At 45.7% G+C, this 19,323-nt stretch overlaps 3 protein-coding genes across 3 annotated transcripts; 1 reads left to right on the top strand and 2 right to left on the bottom strand.

The window, feature by feature from the left end:
- Positions 1-5,184: 5,184 nt before the first annotated feature.
- Positions 5,185-6,891, bottom strand: CLUP02_03869 (Wd tetratricopeptide repeat domain-containing protein; the record flags this gene model as incomplete). The annotated part of the gene is made up of 1 exon (XM_049282886.1): positions 5,185-6,891. The coding sequence occupies one exon, from the start codon at positions 6,889-6,891 to the stop codon at positions 5,185-5,187; it is 1,707 nt and encodes a 568-aa protein (XP_049140029.1).
- Positions 6,892-12,882: 5,991 nt separating this feature from the next.
- CLUP02_03868 (6-phosphogluconolactonase) lies at positions 12,883-13,668 on the top strand (the record flags this gene model as incomplete). Its single annotated transcript, XM_049282885.1, has 1 exon — positions 12,883-13,668. One exon carries the CDS (start codon positions 12,883-12,885, stop codon positions 13,666-13,668), a length of 786 nt encoding a protein of 261 aa, XP_049140028.1.
- Positions 13,669-17,207: 3,539 nt separating this feature from the next.
- Positions 17,208-19,093, bottom strand: CLUP02_03867 (major facilitator superfamily transporter; the record flags this gene model as incomplete). Its single annotated transcript, XM_049282884.1, has 3 exons — positions 17,208-18,558; positions 18,661-18,761; positions 18,845-19,093. The coding sequence occupies 3 exons, from the start codon at positions 19,091-19,093 to the stop codon at positions 17,208-17,210; spliced, it is 1,701 nt and encodes a 566-aa protein (XP_049140027.1).
- Between the last annotated feature and the right edge of the window lie 230 nt (positions 19,094-19,323).

Raw genomic sequence — 19,323 nt, 5'->3', positions numbered from 1 at the left:
TCTATACTCTTAAATTTACTTTTATATATAATAAAGAATTAGCTAAACTAACGAGGGCTAGTTTTATTATTTACTACCCTCGACTTTTTATATTATTTATATAATTTAATACGCTTTTTTTAGAATAGTTATTTAACTAATATCTATCCTTTTTATAAATATAATATTACTTTTTTTATTACCCTATTCTCGAGTTAAATCTTTATTTATTTAATAAATCTAGGCTTTTTTATTAATAATTACTATATTTAACCTCTTTTTTTTTCTTATTATACGTTTAATTAATTTAATATTATTAATAAGGGCCGTTATATACTTAGAAATAAGTTTAGTATAATATTCTTATTTTAATATTAAAGCTAGATTTTAGCCTTAAGTAGAGCGTCTTATAGTCTTTAGGTACTTAGTATAAGGTTATTTTTATTTTTAATACGTACTAAATTATAATATAAAAATATCCGACTTTTTACTCGTTAGTTCTCTTATTTAGCTAGGTTTTTACTAGCTTATTAATTCGATTAATAAGCTTTTTAAAAATCTTTATTTATAATTTACTCTCTATTATCTTAGTTATAAATATAAAAAAAATTGCTTATAGCTTAAATAAGAGCTCTAAGTTTCTATTATAAGTCTTAAAATAGTTTTAAATTACGTTAATAATACTAAAAAAGTCGTTTTAATCGAGATTACGTACCGCTTCGTAATAATAATTAAAGGCTTTATTTATAAATACGATATTAATTACTAAATAGTACTAATATTCCCTAATCCCGACCTTTTTATAATAATTATAAAATATTATTAAGGTTTTTTATAAGACCTTATATTTCCCTTTAAAATATAATTTCTTTTTTAAAAAGATCTTTTTAAGGTTTATAAATTACTTCGTATTTATTATTATATTTTTAGTATTTATATACGATCTCTACGTCGTTACGTATTATTAATAACTTTAGGTTATTTATTTCTTTTTTTATTAACTAATTAGTACCGAATTTCGTATTAATAATAATAACGAGCTATAAATTAAAATAAATAAAATCGTTAATTATCGTACTTTTAGTACTATATTTTACCTCTATATATTTTTTTATAATAATAAATTACCGTTAGTAATTATAAAGAGGAAATTTATATTATTTACCCTTTTTCTAAATTTATTAAAATAATTATACACTCTATTAACTTATACTTAGTTCTATAATACGAATTCCTCTTTTATAATTATTACTATTAGTATTTTATATAGTTCTTATAATTATAATTATATTAATAATACCCCTCGCTTATAAAAAAATCTATTAACTACTTTTATAATTCCTAGGCTTATATTTACAAACTATTTATTTAGTTAGTAACTAAGGTCGTTTACGATTTTATAAAATAGGGGTTACTCTTATAGCCCCTTTTTCTTATAAACCTTAGTTAAATAAATTAATACTATATTAATTTACTTATTATTAAGCTAATTTATAATTCTATATATTTATATCCTTTAATAATCCGGGTTAATATTTACTTATTTATAAAGGATTAGGATTTTATTTAAAATCGGGTTTTATCCTCTTTCTTTTTACTTTAACTTACTAAGGGTCGTACTTTAACTTATACCCGTATTAATAATTACTAACGTATTTAATTTTAATAAGGATATATTTAATTTATACGTTAGTTATAGTAAATCCGTACTTTTATTATTTAATAAATTTATTAAAGTCTAGGAAATTCCCGTTTCTTCTTGCTATTTTACTATTACTCTCGTTTTTATTATTTTTAATAATTATTATTACTTTTTTAAATCGCTAGCTATCGTACTTATTAAAATCCTCTTTTTTATTTAATATAAAAAATAGATTTTAATAATTCCTTTTTTTAATAATAGTAATAAACGTTTATATTATTATAAGAAGATATAGTAATTAATCTTAGGATTTTTATTAGTTATTAATTTCCGCTATTCTATATATTTCTAGCCTCTTAAGCTTTATATTTTCTATAATTTTTAAATAGCTTCTTTCTTTAACTTACTTTTTTTAAAGTAGTATTTTATAAGAATAGTCGAATATAAATACTAAGTAGCTCGTAAAAGAGCCGGATAGGCTATTAAATATAATTAATAAAATTAAGCCCTCTTTTTTATAAAATCGCAGGTTTTAAAAACTTATTAAAAACATTATTTATTACTCGTACTTAGTAAGGGTGGATATTTTAAAGATTTTTTTATAGCTTTTTAGTACCCTATTTTATATTTTTTTAAATAGTTTTTTTTATAACTTAATTATAATTAAGTAACTATTGCTTATTAGTAATCCCTTTTATTATTTAATTAATCTTTTAAAACTAGTAATTACGTACTAGAAGCTTAGTATAAAAAAGAGCTTTTTAATAGCCTTTTAAAGGATTCTTTTTTTTTTAAAGCTATATTTTCTTAGCTTTTTCTTAAGCTAATTATAACTTTAATAAGAGGTTATAAGACTATTTTAAAATAGCCGCTTTTTTTTTAAGTTAATCTCTAAGATTTATGTAGTAGTTTTTTCTTTTTTTTTTTTAGCTTTATAAGTATAAAAGATCGACTTTAATAAGATTACGCTTTTAAAAGAAATTATATAATATAATATACTTTTTAACTATATAATATGCGCAATATATCCTAAGTATGCGCTTAACGTAATATAATAATTTTAATATAAAAACCGCTATTTAATTCGAGATAAGTAAGCTATTTTATAATAATACTAATTAAAAAAGTTAATAATAGAGGTCGGCCGTAATAATTAACTATAATAGTTAGCTATAATAGTTAAAAACGGCCCTTAATTATAGAGGTTCTAAACTTTAATAATAATATAAAGGTTTTTAAAAAAAGGGCTAAATAGGCTAATATTTATTATTTAGAGCTTATAAAAATTCTTTTTATCCTTATTATTTTTAATATTACTTAAAACTACTCTCTATTTAAACTAAATAAATTTACTAAATAAATCTATTAAATAAATCTACTAAATAAATTTACTCAATAAACTTATTAATATATAAACTACTATTTAAATAGCTAATTAAATAACTAATTAAGAGGTTACTTAATTAAAATACTACCTCGATAAGAACTTATTTTAAAAATACTTATTAATAAGTTTATCCCTCTCGGGCTAAGCGCCCTCTTTAGTTAGCTCGACGCTATAACTATCGTAACTAATATAAGTATACTTAAAAATTAATAAAATACTTTTTAATAATACGGAATTTAACTAAGTAATAATACGAATATTATAAATAGCTAGGCTAATATAAACGTTAAAATTTAGTATATTAATACTAGCTTAGTTATAATAATTATAATAAACGGGCTAGAGGTATATAAAATTAAAATAATAAGCTAGTACTTTAAATAGCTTTTATAAGACCCCCTAAGTAATAATAATACTTATATAAAAAAATAGATTATATTAAACTTAATTACTTATATAAGCTAATATTAAGAGGTCTTATACGTATTAAAATAAATAAAGCTCGTTTTATAAGTAGCTAGAACTTAGGAGGATTATAGTAAAAAGTTAGGAGCTATTTTAGTTAGTAATTAAGTATAGAGCGTATTATATTTAGTTTTTTTTAATACGTAATATATAGTACGGCCCCGGCGGATTGCTCTATCGGGGGGTCTAAGATTTATAATACTCTTAACTTAATATTATTAAGCCTTTTAAATCCCCTCCTCCCTTATTAAACCGTTCCCTATATTATATTCCTAAGTAATATTTAAGGGGTAGTTAAGGGGGTTATAAAAAAATTATTTAAATTGTAGGCTTTAAGGTCGTATTTATAAAATCTTTATAATATTAAGTCTTTTTTATAAATTATAAATCTCTTAGTTTTATAACTCTTATATAAGTTCTTATTATACTTATTAAAAATATTTATATTTAAAAATTCTTTTTTTTAATCGCACAGTACTTTTTTATATTATATTATTAAGCTTATTTATTATACTAATTAATTAGGTAAGTAGTTATTACGTAAGTATTTTTTTTTTCTAATTTAATTAGTTAATTTCTAATTACGGGCTAGTTATAAAAAAGTTATTTAATAAAAAAGCTACTTAGGGTAATAGTAAAAAACTAATTATTTAAATAGTTCCGTTAATTAACGTAGTTTAATATAATAAACGTCGACCTCTCGTAAATAATAAAGGGCTACGATTATTTAATTTCGTACGGTATTTAAAAATTACCCCTTTTTGTTTATTTTTATAAGGTTAATTAATACGAATTTCTTATCCCGTACGGTATTAAAAAGTCGTCTTTTTTATATAATAAAATACTTTACTAATTTATAATAATAGAATTTAATTATTAATTAGTATTAATATCCTTAGTATAAGGTAGTTAGTTCGAACTATAATTAATAAAGAAATTAATTAAATTATATAAATATTTATATAGTAAGTATAAAAAAGAGGTTCTAACTATAAGTTAGGCTAGCTATAATAATTATAAATAGGGCCCCTAATTAGCCCCTGCGCAGTCGGCTATATGCCGCGGTCGAATTGGACTTCTAATCCAACATGTAGCCTGTAGCCTGTCTTATACGCTATAGCAACGCCTACTCCCAAGACCATTAGGGCTGAGTGCTAATACCAAAAGGTATACAGAAATACTCGTAAGAGCTCAAGGCCTGGATCCATCAGTGTTCACAGATGCCAGTATATACTTTCGAGCTTCTCTGGAACGCTGTGGACGAATGCTTTTAACATGCGAATGGCCTCGAGGGGTAGGCCTGGTGGTATCGCAGATAGAAGAAAGACGGAGGCGATAAACCGTAGGGTGTATGTGAACTAGAAATTGTCCACAGTAGTATGCATAAAAAAGGACGTTTCGCGATTATTTTGTCGTGTATGTCTCCCTCTCTCCCCCAAGTCCATGACCAGGGGGCTCGTGTACAAGCATATCCTAAGGTAGGTATCCCTAACCTAGTGGACGTAAAAAATGGATCTTCCTGTTGCCTCGACCCCGAATTTCGACCCCTCCAATGATATAATCTCTAATGGTATGTTTCCTCTAATTCCCCGTAAATCGCTCGCTAATCGCAAGTTTTCCGACGTTCAAAAATCGCCGGTCGAAAGTAGGCAGTGTAGACTGTCAAGTCTCTGGTAGGTCTTCAAATCTTGCGGTTGATGATGAGCAAGGTTCAGGATGCTTGCGGCTCGGCAGCAGCAGCTTCGTCTCGGCATCTTTGGCACATGCACCATCCGCCGAGACTTCCCTTTGCCCAAGCCCTTCGTTGATCGACGGGCATTGTTACGTCGCAGTAGTGGTTCAAGACCTCTTCACCAGCCTTGAGCCCTCCTGGAGCGCCGCCCACAACCTTTGTCTTCCGCGCCCAAAGTGTCATCTGTCCTCCCCAATCCCATGTGACGTTCGGATCGCAGTCGTGGTTGGCTAAGCACCAAAGGGGGTGTACTGCAGCGACATCGGGTCGACCATCGCGTGGGTTCTTACGGGCTGATGCCGTTCCGCGGAATTTGCTGTAGAGGGTATTCAGAACCCACAAATCGTGTTCTTGAATAGTGCTATAAATGTCGACGTCCATCTTTTCGAGGATGTGGAAGGGTGTCTCGATATTGTACTTGAACGAGAATGGCAGCGTCCATTCCGGCGGCGGATTCGCACTCGGTGAGATCTCGATATCGTTCGATGCGGAAGGCACAAAGTCACCCCAGATGTACTTGATCTGTGTCACATCCAAGGGATGTATTTCTTGGTGGTTGGACATGGCCAAGACACGCGCAAGAAGAAGCAGGTGTAGTGTCTCATCGGCTTCCGAAGCTTCAGGGTCCTTGGCGATGGCGTCGACATCCTTCTCGCATACAGCAGGGTGGTAAAGTTCTTGCGCCATATCGTGACAGTGTTGGCTACAGAAAACTGTGTCGTAACATTCGTCGCAGCTGACAGCGGCCGGCTCGCTGCCCAACGGTGGCAGTTCCGCACTACACGCATCGCAGACTGGTTCCTTGAGGCGATTATTGGCGGTCAAAAGCGAATATTCTTCCAAGACGGCCTCTCCTGGCGCAATGTCTTGCGTCGCAAAGAGGCCCAGCTGATTGCAAGTGGGTATGATATCGTAGTCATCCATATCGCTGGCTGCCTCCAAAAGGACCGGGAGCTTAGACAATTGGACCGCACACTTGGGTGCAGACTTTGATAGTTCGGCGTTCAGAAATTCGAGGGACTCGGGAGCAAAACGGTCAGGCTCGTATGTGTTCCAGGGGTAGACTTCCCTCCGAACAAGCCCCCATTCCGGAAGAACGTTGACGTTGAAGTCGTCTCTGCGACATCTCCGACTCGCCACATGCTTGATGTATCCCATCGTTTGAAGGAGTTCGTCGTTCTCGGGAGCGATCAGCAGACCTCGGTCGCAAGACTCGTGCGCGCTTTTCAGGCATCCGCACAACAGCAGACTGAGGGCAAGAATCTGAAAGGCGCGAACAGAGGATAGTTTGGCTACATGAGCGACGAGGCTTGCTTGGTCTCTGGCCTCGTCTGTCAGATAGTCGCTTCCGAGCTTGGACAGAATGCCATGGTCCAGGACAATAGGTAGTGGGTCCAGAGGGCGGGATCCAAGAGCCTCGATAGCTTGCTCGTGATACTCAGAGCCCTCGTGGAGGACGTCGTCGGTCAAAAGAAGAGCTTTATAGGCATCGCCGGCGGCCAAGTCGGGGTAGCCCAATTCAGAGTGGACAACGGCACGTTCGAGGTAAGTGATCAAGTCGTATGGGTTGTCGACCAAAGTCTCTGTGAGACGTCGGCGATGCTCGAGTAGACCTTCTGAGCGTCGAGCGTTTTCATCCTCCAAGGGCGACTCATTGCCCGTGGTAGTGGTGCTTGCTGTCGACATGGTGAAGAAAAGGAAGCTAGTAGCAAAGCGCTTGGGCAGCACTGTTCGGGGCTAGCATCCAACAAGGTGCAGGCAGGGCTGCTGATAAAAAGAAGGGAAACAAGGCAAAAGAAGGGAGATGCCGCCCAGGAATCGAGATCGAAATTGGATGCAAGTGACACTGACGTCAGTGAGGAGAATAACGATCCTGGTATTGCTGGGCTCAAGGTCCAAGTCGAGCGGACGTGTTGTGGTACCTTAATGGAACACCGTCTCGGGAACGGAACGGTGAGATGAACCTGAACCCTAGGAGGAAAAAGCCCGGCACACGGCTGCGCGCGGTTGTGTCTCGAGGTCTTTTTTTTTTTTTAATTGTTTTATTTTTTTCGACTGAGAGGGGGGTTTTTTGGGCAAAGAGAACGGGGCAAGCCCACAACTGGTCAGACCACTTTATGGCAACCCTGCCCGGGCTGTATCCGTTGGAAGTCGTTGAATTACAGCGTAAAGAAAGAGCCCGGGGAAAACGGATTTGAAAAATGGGGGAAACGAGAGTAAGTAGATTTGAAGGGGGGGAAAGGTCCGATGAAGGAAAAGAGGCGAGAATGAGATGGCAGGACTGGAAGGAAGGAAGGCGTCCTTATTCGTCAATCAGACGGAAATGAAGGTGAGGCGATGGTGTTGGTCTGGCGGGTGATGGCGCGCCCTGATGCCTCTCTGGTTTTAGTCGTGCTTGATCCTGTGCTGCTCTTCTCTCTGATTCTCCTCGATTGGCGTTTGCTGCCTGTCTTGACAGTTGTAGCCGGAGGTGACTAGCCCGGTTTGTTTAGCTTGGTCCCAGTAAGACGGAGACCCTATTTTTGGTTGATGGCCGGTCCGTCCAAGTATGCCGTTTTTTAAAAGGGGGCAACAAGATGGAAATTAAACACAGACGCAAGTCGTCGTCGACCTTGACCTCGAAAGGGAAGGGGAAGAAATTTGCAACTCATCAATTGGATATTGGCCGCGGATTGGGGTCCGTTGGTGCGTGGTGACAAGTGGGGGGTTCTGGACTGGACCCTTGAAAACTGGAACTTCAGGGTCCTTCGCGTGGAGGGGTAAAACTGCCCTACCTGGTCTTTGTGACTTGCGGACAACCGCTCCCAAGACCGCAAGCGCATTCAACCCGGAACGTCTTGACGTTGAACCGCCAGGCGCAACGGCGTGACTGGCTGAGAGACCATCGCACATCCATGCTGCGTCCTCCAAGGGGGGGAAAGTTAGATGTACGGATAGGTTGCGACCCTTGATTTGCCTTGAAGTCCGTGGTCCATGGTTCCTGGTAAGATGACCCTTCGATGGACGGTTGAGACGGGGCAGTGGCAGTGAAAACATGGTTTCGTACCACTTGGCTTTGCAACTCAGCAACAAGGGGACTCGACCCTGTCAGCCTCACGTACCACGCGCTTGCCCGAGCTCTTCTCCCGTGGATACTGGGGATTGCGACTTGTCGCGAATTGGCTTGAGACCTGGGAACCCTCTTCAAGGAACCGCATGTCTAGTGACGTCAGTGTCTAGTCTCCCCGTTGCTTTCATCCCGTCATTTCCGTTTTGACTTTTTTGCCTTTTATGGGTTCTCTTTTCTTCCGCATGACCCTTTTTTTCCTCGTAACAATTCACATGCCGGCGCAATCCTATGCAGTATGGTATTCGTGCCTTGTTCGTACTGATACATTCGACAAGAAATAGACGCGGCCGATGGAGCATTTGACGCCCGTTGGGCCGATCAGATACCTTTTCTGTCCAGTTGCCTGCCTTTCTGTACGAAGTCTGGAAAGGGGCCTCCATTTTTTTTACCGCAGTGCCGGAGTTATTCCTGTCCTTTGTTTCTTCGACAAGTCCTTGCCAGTGCCTGATCGCCATCTGGGGCAGCAAGGGATAGCTGGAGCAGCAGGGCAAAACGCAGAATGAGGCTTACTTGCAAGGGCCCTGGCACCCTACCCAGCACTGGGTCGCCCCGAGGATACTGCCTTCCCGTCCCATTCGTGATTAAGGGTCCAGTTGATTGACACTTTTCGTCGCATCTGCTGCAACCCGGTCCCCACCGTTTGTCGCTCGATATCAGCTGTGGCATTGTCGTATGTAGGTAGTATATCAAACACGGGAATAGCTCCGCGTGCTCCGGCCTGGTCGCGGCGAACGAACCAACAGCATGCGCCGTCAAGTGTGGATTCGAGGCCTTGGGCACACCGCCGACGTGAATCATGTCCACTTCCTGCAGCGCACTGCTGTAAATCGGACGCCTCTTACACATACATCGGCGATTGCCTGGTCTTGATCGTTGCTCCCCCCGCGGGCCATCACGCGTGTAATTTTGCTGAATTGACATCCGGACCGTTTGTGGATGATGATATCGCGGGATTCCGTTTCAGAAAGCGGCGCTTCACTTCAAGCGCTGCGACCCGCCAACACCCCTCCTTTTTTGGTATTCGAGTCAACATTATGACGACAGCGTCCCCGCAGTAGCTGGACCAGGTTTCTGCTGAACCCCCGTCCGCCCGGTGGTTCGTGATGGTTCCCTTGAATTGGAGATGGACGACTTCCGAGTCAGTTCGTCGCAGTGACGTCATTGTCGAGATGCATCGATGCCCGGCGCAACATCCTGATGCACCGTCAAGTTTGCACCGGCTGTGATCGTTTAATCCACCGAGTTCATCAACCGCCTGGTGGTTGATTTTGTCGAGTCATGCAGGGGTCTATCAAACGCACCGCGAACAATGACGCACTCCGGACTCGTTCATGTAAAGACTCGTAAAATCTGTCAAGTTTCTTCAAGATGAATCAAACGCTATTGCTGACGTGAGTGATAATGCAGAAGAGAGGTGACGAAGCTTTCGAGGTAGCGACTTGTAGAGATGTCACTCATCAGCCTCTGTACCTGTGCCCGCACTGGCGATGTTGACAGGCACGCAGAGACCAATAGTGGATACCGAAGTCTATCGTCGATTTGGCATAACAATGTGTTCTTGGATAGCGAATAAGGCACCGATGCTCGACAGTATTATTCCTCGTGTATCTTCTTGTGTAACGCAGCAGAGACGCGGAACTTGGACTGCGATTTCGTACATTGTGGAGAATTGAGGGCGCACTGCAAATCAGGCATTTGCCGGTGGCCCGCGATCTATAGGACACCAGGCATCAAAAGATCGGACTGCTGTCCTTTGACGTGGAAATAGCATAATAGAGTTGATTCTGATATTGGATTCGGCCGGTAGTTCGCAGGAGGCGCGCCGGTTCGGGCCAGTGGTCTAGGCGTCTTCCCCAGACTCGCTGGCACATGCCAAAAGCTGCCAGCACAATAGCAACGTGGGAGTGAAAACGTGGATAAATCGGTGGTCTCGTCCATTGAGGTGTATCGTGGTGTCGATCCCACGTCCAACATGAGGCTGGCGGTTTCCTGATGTCTGTCCGCAGCGCTGCATTGCATGCGACGAACCAGCAGAAGGGCGATTGGCTTGATGGACAAGTATGGAGTTGACACTGCAAATGGTGTCAGTCATGTCTATTTTGAGGTATATACGGATACAGCGAATGAACTTGGATCAGTAACTCCTGTCAGGCGAGCACTAATTCTGAGCATCGAGTCGACCACAATCGCACACTCGTAGGTGTGAAAGCGTAACTTGGAGCTAATGGTGTTTGCTTCGGAAGCAATTGAACAAGCTAATAGTTGGCATGCTTCTTGGATAGGTATGTGGTCGCGCTGCATTCGGGTACACTGCCGCAGCAGTGCTTGAGGTAAGGTAGGTGGTTGAGGAGGGGCATGTGGGCGGGCTAATGGCTCCAGGAGCGTTTCCTCCGGCAGGTTATTGGAATGCGAGAAGCGATTGTGCCTGGCGCTCGCCCTTCATGGGTTGACGACATGCATGACATTCGCAACGATGCTCGCAGTCTGAATTGCCCACCCCGGGCAGACTTTGTCTACTTTTCCAAAGCAGAAGCGCTGCATTTCGCAAATTGAAAGCAATATTAACAAAAAGGAGTTTGTGGTATAATTCCTGCCATCTAGTCTTGTCTGCTTTCTTACTACCAGTCGGTGCTTCACTCCGGGCAAGTACTGCCCTAGGTACCTTAGCTGAGAACGGAAGCCTGCTATTACCTCAGTTCACATTAGATTCGGCAGGAACGCTGAGACCAGCAATGCGGAAAGGTAGGAAGGCAGGAAGGATCCTTCCACCTTCTGTGCTTGGTGCTTAGGCTAAATCCCTCTTTCCGCTCATCCTTCCGTTGCGCTTCAACTTTGCCGTTTCTTATCGAAACCCATGGACCCCACGGGATGCATACAAAAATGCACCCGAGCAATCAATTTGAGATGCTTCCATGCTCTAGCTCTGAGGCAGCGGCGCTGCCTCCCGACCGCCGGGCAGCTCGGTCAGGGGCCGTGAGCCGTCATGGTCGTCCTTCTTTGGCTGGATCTACCAGCTGCGCTCTCACTGCAGTGGGTTCGCGACTTGGTTCGCCACAAAATCATCCCGCCAAACTTGTTCTACTTCCAGCCATCTCATCGCCCTAAATCCTCCAGCCACCAGCCACCCGACACGCCGACTCGATCTACAACAGTAGTGCTGCATCAGCGCCATGCCGGACAATAAGTGTCCATTCCCGGAACTGCAATGGTCCCTTGACCCTTGAGGGCAGCGCAACTGCTTCGGCAAATCATCAATGTGTACCTTACGGAAGCACTAACGGACCAACGACAACTACAGTTAGCTTTGCGGACAAATCATTCATCATCACTCAGTCTGACTCTGCTGATTGCATCCAGCTTTGTGGCATTCAAAACGGGCTCTTCATCTCTTGATTGTCAAGAATGAAGCATATCATGGATAGTAACGACTGCCACCACCGACGTTATCTGGCGAGTCAACAGCTCAAGGCTTTCAAAATATCCTTATTAAAAGTCCGGACTCTACGGCAGGTCAACAATGAAGCTAGGAAAAGGCATTCGAGATACAGATTACCACCTCACAGCCGGTCCACTGGAAACATGGCAACCCCGCCATTTCACACAGTACACGCACTTGCGTATCTGAGGTAAAGAATGAGGAATAGAGTATAGTGAGGTGTCGCAGCAAGTGCTCTGATCAAGGCCTGACTTGCCTTTTGCCCGCCGTTATCGATCACGAATCCATGGTGAAACGGTGCAAATTTACCTGCAGCCCGCATACATCCGCCCGCCCTCGTCCTACGCTATCTCACATGAGACTATTACCACCAACCATCAAGCACCAAGCACTGGCTACTCATTGACCTTTGAGCCAAACAAATCGTTTGGATTGCAGCTCCAGAGCACAGCCGGCAGAGAATAATTGGGTCGAGCCACACTCAAATTGCTCAACTGCAGCCTGCCCAAGCTGCTGGACTGAGGTGAGGTGCTCTTTGCGTCTTTCGACTTCCAATCTGTGCCAAACGTAAGGTGTATGAATACGTACCTGGCCTCACTGTGTGAGCTGCACTTTCTGCCCCGATTAAAAAAAAAAAAGGTGACACAGATACTCCGTACAAAATATTCAATCATCTGCCCCGCTATCGGTTTTGGGTCTACCCATCTTTTGTGGTTTTTCGGCCCTTAACATCTGGAAACATCCATGACCCATCCCGCCGCTTGATTCTTAGACCGACGCTATTTATCTCCTCGGTCCTTATTACGTCCCTCCCGTGTGCAGACTGACAGACGGCTCTCTCAAAGCTTCCATCTTCGTCTGAACCTCCAACTTTCAACCAACCACACGGAACACGCAAGCATATTCGCCCTGCCCAGCAAAACGCAGTACATCCCGCAGCAAGAAGCCGGAGTTTGTGCGCACCTTCTCCAATTTCGGACCGCCCCTCATTCTGCACCGACAGCAGACCGTTTTCCTTCACATCCTCCTCTTCGCCCCCCTTCGCAACGTCGACCTCGCTTCCGACATCACACTTCTCCGCCCCCCGCCTTCCGCCTTCCACCAACCTACCTCCAGCTTACTTTACCCCACCATGAGCAACAAACAGCCAAACCTCTTCGCCTACCCGTCGGTTGACGAACTCGCGCCCGCCCTGCGATCCTACGTCATCCAAGCACAAAATGCAGGTCTGAATCGTCACGGTGCCTTCAAGGTCGCCGTCTCTGGCGGCTCGCTACCAAAGACTTTGGCCCAGGCACTGCTCACACCCTCCACCGGCCCCGAAGACCAGGTTCACTTTGGAAAGTGGGAAATCTTCTTCGCCGACGAGCGCGCTGTTCCCCTCGACCACGAGGACTCCAACTATGCTCTCCTCAAGAGCCAGCTGCTCGACAAGATCCCCGAGGACCTCGGTGCCCCGACCGTCCATCCCATCGACACCACCTACCTGAACGACACTCAGGAGCTGGCCGATCAGTACGAAAAGACTCTCGTCACCAGCTTTGCCAGCCGCGACAGCGTGCGTCTCCCCATCTTCGACTTGCTGCTCCTCGGCTCCGGTCCCGACGGACACACCTGCAGTCTGTTCCCCGGCCACGAACTGCTGCGCGAGACGACTGCCTGGGTTGCTCCCATCGAGGACTCCCCCAAGCCCCCGCCCAAGCGCATCACTCTCACTCTTCCCGTCGTGAACCATGGCGTCAAGATTGCCTTTGTCGCCACTGGTGGCGGTAAGAAGGAGATCATGAAGAGGATTTTTGAGCACGGCGATGGACTTCCCTGCGCCCTGGTCAACGAGGGCGCCGGCGACCGCGTCAGCTGGTTCGTCGATAACGCCGCCGTTGAGGGCGTCAGCTTCCCCCGCCGTTCGTTCTTGTAAACACCAAAGAACCACGGTGAGGAGAGACGGTGGATAGATCTGATGATGTGGAGAACGATTGCGAAATAAAAAGAATAGCCATTGCTCGTTCCAGATAGACAGAGACTCAACGAACGGCACATCTCTCAAAGGGATGGAAATTACGAAGGAAAAAAAAAGGACCGTACCGACAATCGCTGGCTTGATCGCGAGCTTCAGAGACCTGGCGTCCATGCCCAGTTTACCTCGTCTTGGGTTGCCCCCGGAACTCTTTCCCACCACCCCTTTTTCAGGATTTGCTATCTGTTCGCTGGGCCTCGAACTTTTGATATCCATTCACGTCAGACTTTATGATTTCACGATACAAAGGAACGAGACGAGAGACTTTGGGAGGGAAACTTTGCCAGGCGGATCGGCGGGTACAGTTTTTCAATCGCCGTGACGCACAACTGTGGGTAGATAGCTCGACGGTTCTCTTCTCCCACGAAGGAGAAGGGGCCAAGCAAATGCAAAAAAGACATATATTCCCATCAACGCCCCATCAACGAGTAATCGAATGTATCGTGATTTGGTACCATTCTCAGTCCTCTCCTCATTTCCCAAGCACGTGGGGGGGTTGGTGGCGAACAGTGCCTTTGCGTTTTTGCCTTCGTTTCCTGCATCCCGCATGAAAGTCGCATCTGTCTACGTCTACCTTGGTAATAGGACGCCACATTACCTCACCCCGCCGATGAAGATTCATGTAGGGCTGAGGATATGAACTTTTTCTCCAGTCATGCATTGCTGACGTGGGGGAAGATGAGAAGACGGTAGAGGTCTTCCCCCTCAGGCCCTCACCGAGCCTGCCTACCCAGACTCTCGGGCCGAGTAAGGTATGTGAGAACGAAATCCAATTCCTGCCTTATGATTAAAAAGAAGTCCAAGTCGTCTAGATCCCCTCAGCCATGCTCCTGTTGCCAGCCAGAAGGCGCCTGTCTGGCTAATTGGGTGATGGCGTGAGCAAAGCTCCAACAACAGGGAACAATCACATGAATACACAGACAGCCTACTCGATGACGGGCTACGAGTTCGAATCACAGCATGTGAACTGAGAGATTTAGTCCTCGGGGTGAGATTTTCTTTTCTGATTTGTTTTGGAGACGATACGACCGACCCCCGTATCACGCGTCTCCGTTCTATGCCGGTCAAGGCAGTCATTCTAATGGACATTCAAGACTTACACGAGATGTTTTCTTTCTACTCCGGATCTTGGAAATAGGAAATCTAACGGAGAATGAGGAGTGTTAAGCTACGCGTTCCTCTTTTGCCCTGTTGTCCGGTGCCATTGCTCTTCTGATGATTCACGCACCTCTTGCTTACCACTTCCCTCTCCATTCTTGATGAGAAATGAGGGTCGGCGTAATAGAGCCGGAATAAGAGGGTTGAAGTGCCCGCTTCATCAATAATACGAACAAGAAAGACTTGCAGAGACGCGCTTGGCGCCTCAATGGTCCGTGTGCGCGTGTACACAGAGTTCTCTTTTCGATGACCGCATTGGTCTGACTACCACACTGCCTGGACCCGTGGGAGTTCCTCGCGGTTGTTCATCAAGGTATAACTTCAGAGACCATGAATTTCAGAGGACCTGGCGAGAAAATGAGCACCTCCCTGATGTTTTATAATAGTATCCGTTCTGATCCTCGTCTTCTGGTTCGTGTTCCTGTATACTGGGGGCACGGAGTTGAAGAAGTAGCAGTTGAAGATGGGGGCAGCGAAGACGGGCTGGTGGGTCCCTTTATAATTCTCACAAGAGCACGACGAGATGAATTGAAATGGACAGGTTACACTCTCTCCCTTCTTCTGCCACTGCAACGGCTGGTCACGAGGAAGGACGAACATCCGGACACTATAGTCAATGTAGTTGACCTATGCCTACCTAGACCTTACACTTTCCCTGGGCCCTAGAAATACGCCGCCGCATCAATTGCATACTGGAAATGTGCCTGTCTACCTGAGGCGCAGGGCAGTCTCTGCTTCAGTTTGAATACCCCGGCATTCTTGCTGACAAGTGTCTTATGTCGCCCCTTTCTCGCCTGCTCTATTCTCTAGTTGGACGAGGCAATCTGCTCTCTACCTCAGTCGTCCAGGATTGCTTTGGACACCTGATTCCTGAGCACAGCTGCAAAATGTATCTTGCCCACCCGTTTCCGAGTCTAGGTTGCAGCAGCTTCTAAACTTCTTCAAATCTCTTTACATATTTGTTTGTGATACAAACCCAAGCACTACTATCTAGAGACGACGGGTGTGAGGGAATTACCGCTCTCTTTCGCCCTTTCTCTGCTTAGAAGGCGCTGCGTATCTGCTTCAGTGAAAAGAAGCCTAGCTTTCTTATGAACCTCTTCAACAGACTCACCAAGAACTAATCCTTGCCGCGCTGATTACCTTAGTGGTATCGGAAGTTGGGTGCTTACACTACTTAGTCTATGCAGAAAACGAAGCACTCAAACCTAAGCTATCGATCAACCGACTTAGTAACACACGAATTGGGCGCGTCTAAGAACCCTCGAAATTAAGCAGCAAACTCATCCGCTCAAAGAATTCCCAAGAGCCTAGGCCAGAGATATCTCTTTTTGGAAGTCTATGCTTTTAGCGATGGCATCTCTTTTGGCAGACAGACTTCTTCTTAGGGAATTTATAGACTTTAAGATCTATATAGTAACATGACCATTCTCTGTCCTCCTTTCTCTCACTCAGAGGATTTTCAAATGAGAATAAAACATATACGGGCATTGGTATGAGAAGAGCAGGATATATAGAGCTTTAGAACCTTACCATCTTTCTACTGGCTCGTCGCTCCAGCCAGTCAACTAGCGATTTGGCTAGAAACCAGCGACATCATCGTCCGTCTGCTTCTCACCCGTCAAGAAGCACGTGCTCACGGACCAGCCCGAAAGCCCGCGGGATTTGTCTTTTCAGACTTGAATCCGAGATACCTCTGAATGGGGCTTATGTACGGTAAAAATGAGTCTCCCAGCAGATTCCTCCCACACAATGACTACCCAGCCACCTTACCCGGCCCGGTATTCATATTATACAGATATGAAAGCCGTACAAGTCAACTTGAGAGGGAGAGGAAAAAGGCACAGCTGCAAATTCCACACACAAATCATGGCATGAAAACATACTCTGTATTCTCTCTCCGTGACACCATTCTCATCTGTCCCTCAGTGCCGGCTTCAAGCCACAGGTGTTGGCCTGCAAGCTCTGTTCTTCACGCTGAAGTGCGTGGCAATTTGCCACTTTAAGAGATTAGGTCTTGAGTTCAAGACCTCTGCATGAGGTATTGATATACAGGATACGAACGCGCTTCCAAGCCGACCCATTCATTACGTTGCGCAGAGGAGATATGTCCAGTCGGTAAGTGTACAGCAAACCTCTTACCTCTCCGTAAAGTTTGTATCACAACAGAATCTACCTCATGAGTGTATAGATGACACCAGATCGCAGATCTACATCTCGCAGTGAACCTTCCACCCCAAGAGAGAAAAATCCTCTCTCCCAACTCCTCTCCCTCACACTCTCTACTTCTTCCCCAAAGCCTTCTCCTTGATAAAAAACGTACTCAAAAAAGCAAGCACAAGCAACGCCGCCACAGGCACCATGGCCCCCAACGTCGCAACCTGATAACTCGCCCTCACCTCCCCGGCAACAGCAGGCGGCAGCTCCCGAATATAATCCAAACTCTCCCGAACCCGCTCCTCAACGCGCCTCGCCTCGTCCCCGTCCCGCAGCCGCGCCGCCAGCTGCGTCCGCAGCACCTGCTGCAGCACAGACGAGCACACACTGATCCCGATGCTCGACCCCAGGCTCCGGAACAGGTACGAGCACGCCACCACCACCGCGGAATCCCGGGACGCGGCGTTGGCCAGCAGCGCCACCAGCGTCGTCGTGATGCCCGCGCCGCCGCCGAGCGCGAGCAGCGCCATGCCGCCCACCACGCCCGCCGAGGAGCGCAAGTACAGCGCCGCGACCGTGGGAGCTACCGCGACGACCATGAGACCGTAGGCGAGCACCGTGAGGGTGTAGTACCGGCCTTTGCGCTTCATAAAGTAGCCCGAGCTGACGCTCGCCGTGACGGAGGTGATCATGGCCGGCACGAGCGCCGCGCCCGCGAGGGTGGCCGAGGCGCCCTGCACGGCCTGGAAGAAGAGCGGGATGAAGAAGATGGAGGCGATGTGGCCCGCTATGCCGAAGAAGTTTGCGAGGTAGCACGCGAACAGCGAGCGGTCAAAGATGATGTGGCCCGGCGCAAAGGGGTGCGACGCGACGCGCATCTCGACGTACACAAAGACGGAGAACAGGACGGGCGTGGCGGCGAGCGCGGCGACGGTAAGCTTGCTCGACCATCCGTTGTTCGAGCCCGAATCCAGGCCCACGAGCAGGGCCACGACGGCGGCGACGAGGGTAGCGGCGCCGAGGAAGTCGATGCGCTTCACCTTTTCGCGCCAGTGCGCGTGGTCCGTCTTGGGCACGTCGAGGACAAAGTACACCGCCAGGAACGCGAGTACGCAGAGCGGGACCTGGCCCGTGAAGGACCAGCGCCAGCCGACCGAGTCTGCGAGGAGGCCGCCGAGGGGCGCGCCGGTGGAGGTGCCGGCGGCGAAGATGATGTTGAGGTACCCTTGCCAGACGCCGCGGTCGCGGAGCGGGACGATGTCGCTGAGGAGGATGGCGACAACGCTGTTCATGCCGCCGCCGCCAATGCCGGCTATGGCGCGGGCGACGCAGAGCTGGGTGAAGGACTGTGCTAGGCCGCAGCCCAGAGAGCCGAGGGCGAAGACTGTGTAAGCGAAGAGGAGGCACTCTTTGCGGCCGAAGATGTCGCTGAGTTTGCCGTAGAGGGGTTGGAAGCTGGTTAGGGTGATGTAGTAGCTGTGGGCATCATGTTAGCACTTCGCTCTTCGTTGTCTTACATTGGGCATGAAGCCGGATGAGATGAGAGTCTCTGAGGGTGAGGGAGGGCGTGTTACTCACGATGTTGCGAGCCAGCTCGTATAATTCAGCGCATGAAGCTCGCTCCCAATCTTGGCGTACGTCGCTACGGTGAGCAGCTGGTCGACAGCGCAGAGATAGATCTAGAAAAACACTAGTTAGTCCCTGCCGAGTTCTGAGCGGTCGACCTGAGCCGCTGCCGGAGGCCTTGCGCCGAGGAAGGGACCCGGGCTGGAGTGGAACCTACGCCGATGCCGACGGCCGGAAGAAGAAAGTGCATCTTCTTGGCCATCTCCGGGTTGCCGTCCCGATTCTCATCGGCGTCAGTGTCGGCGGCAGCGGCCGTAGCGCCGTTCTGCTGACCGCCGGTGTTGACGGTGCCGTTGCCGTTGCCATTGGCCGCCTCCGAGTCGGAGTTGCGCAGTAGCGGCGACGTCTCCGTCGGAACGGAGGTGCCATTGACGGAGCCGGTCATCTTTGCGGAAACGAAGTAACGGCCGAGACTAATGCTGCTGCTGTGCTTTGGGAACCTGATGGAAATTACTGGCGAGACTTCTGCTGTCTTTCCCCCCTTTTGCCAAAACGTTGAAATCGCTCTAAGAACAGGATAGACAATACCAATTGCCGGTCGTTTATGAAGTCAATTGATTTTCCCTATCTCTCCCCCGCTATCTCTCCGACTTTCGCATTGTGGCCGACGAGGAT

This window comes from Colletotrichum lupini, chromosome 2 (genome assembly GCF_023278565.1).
Source record: "Colletotrichum lupini chromosome 2, complete sequence".
Taxonomy (NCBI): Eukaryota; Fungi; Ascomycota; class Sordariomycetes; order Glomerellales; family Glomerellaceae; genus Colletotrichum; species Colletotrichum lupini.
The sequence above is the reverse complement of the archived record's forward strand: the minus strand, read 5'-3'. Positions and strand labels throughout refer to the sequence as shown.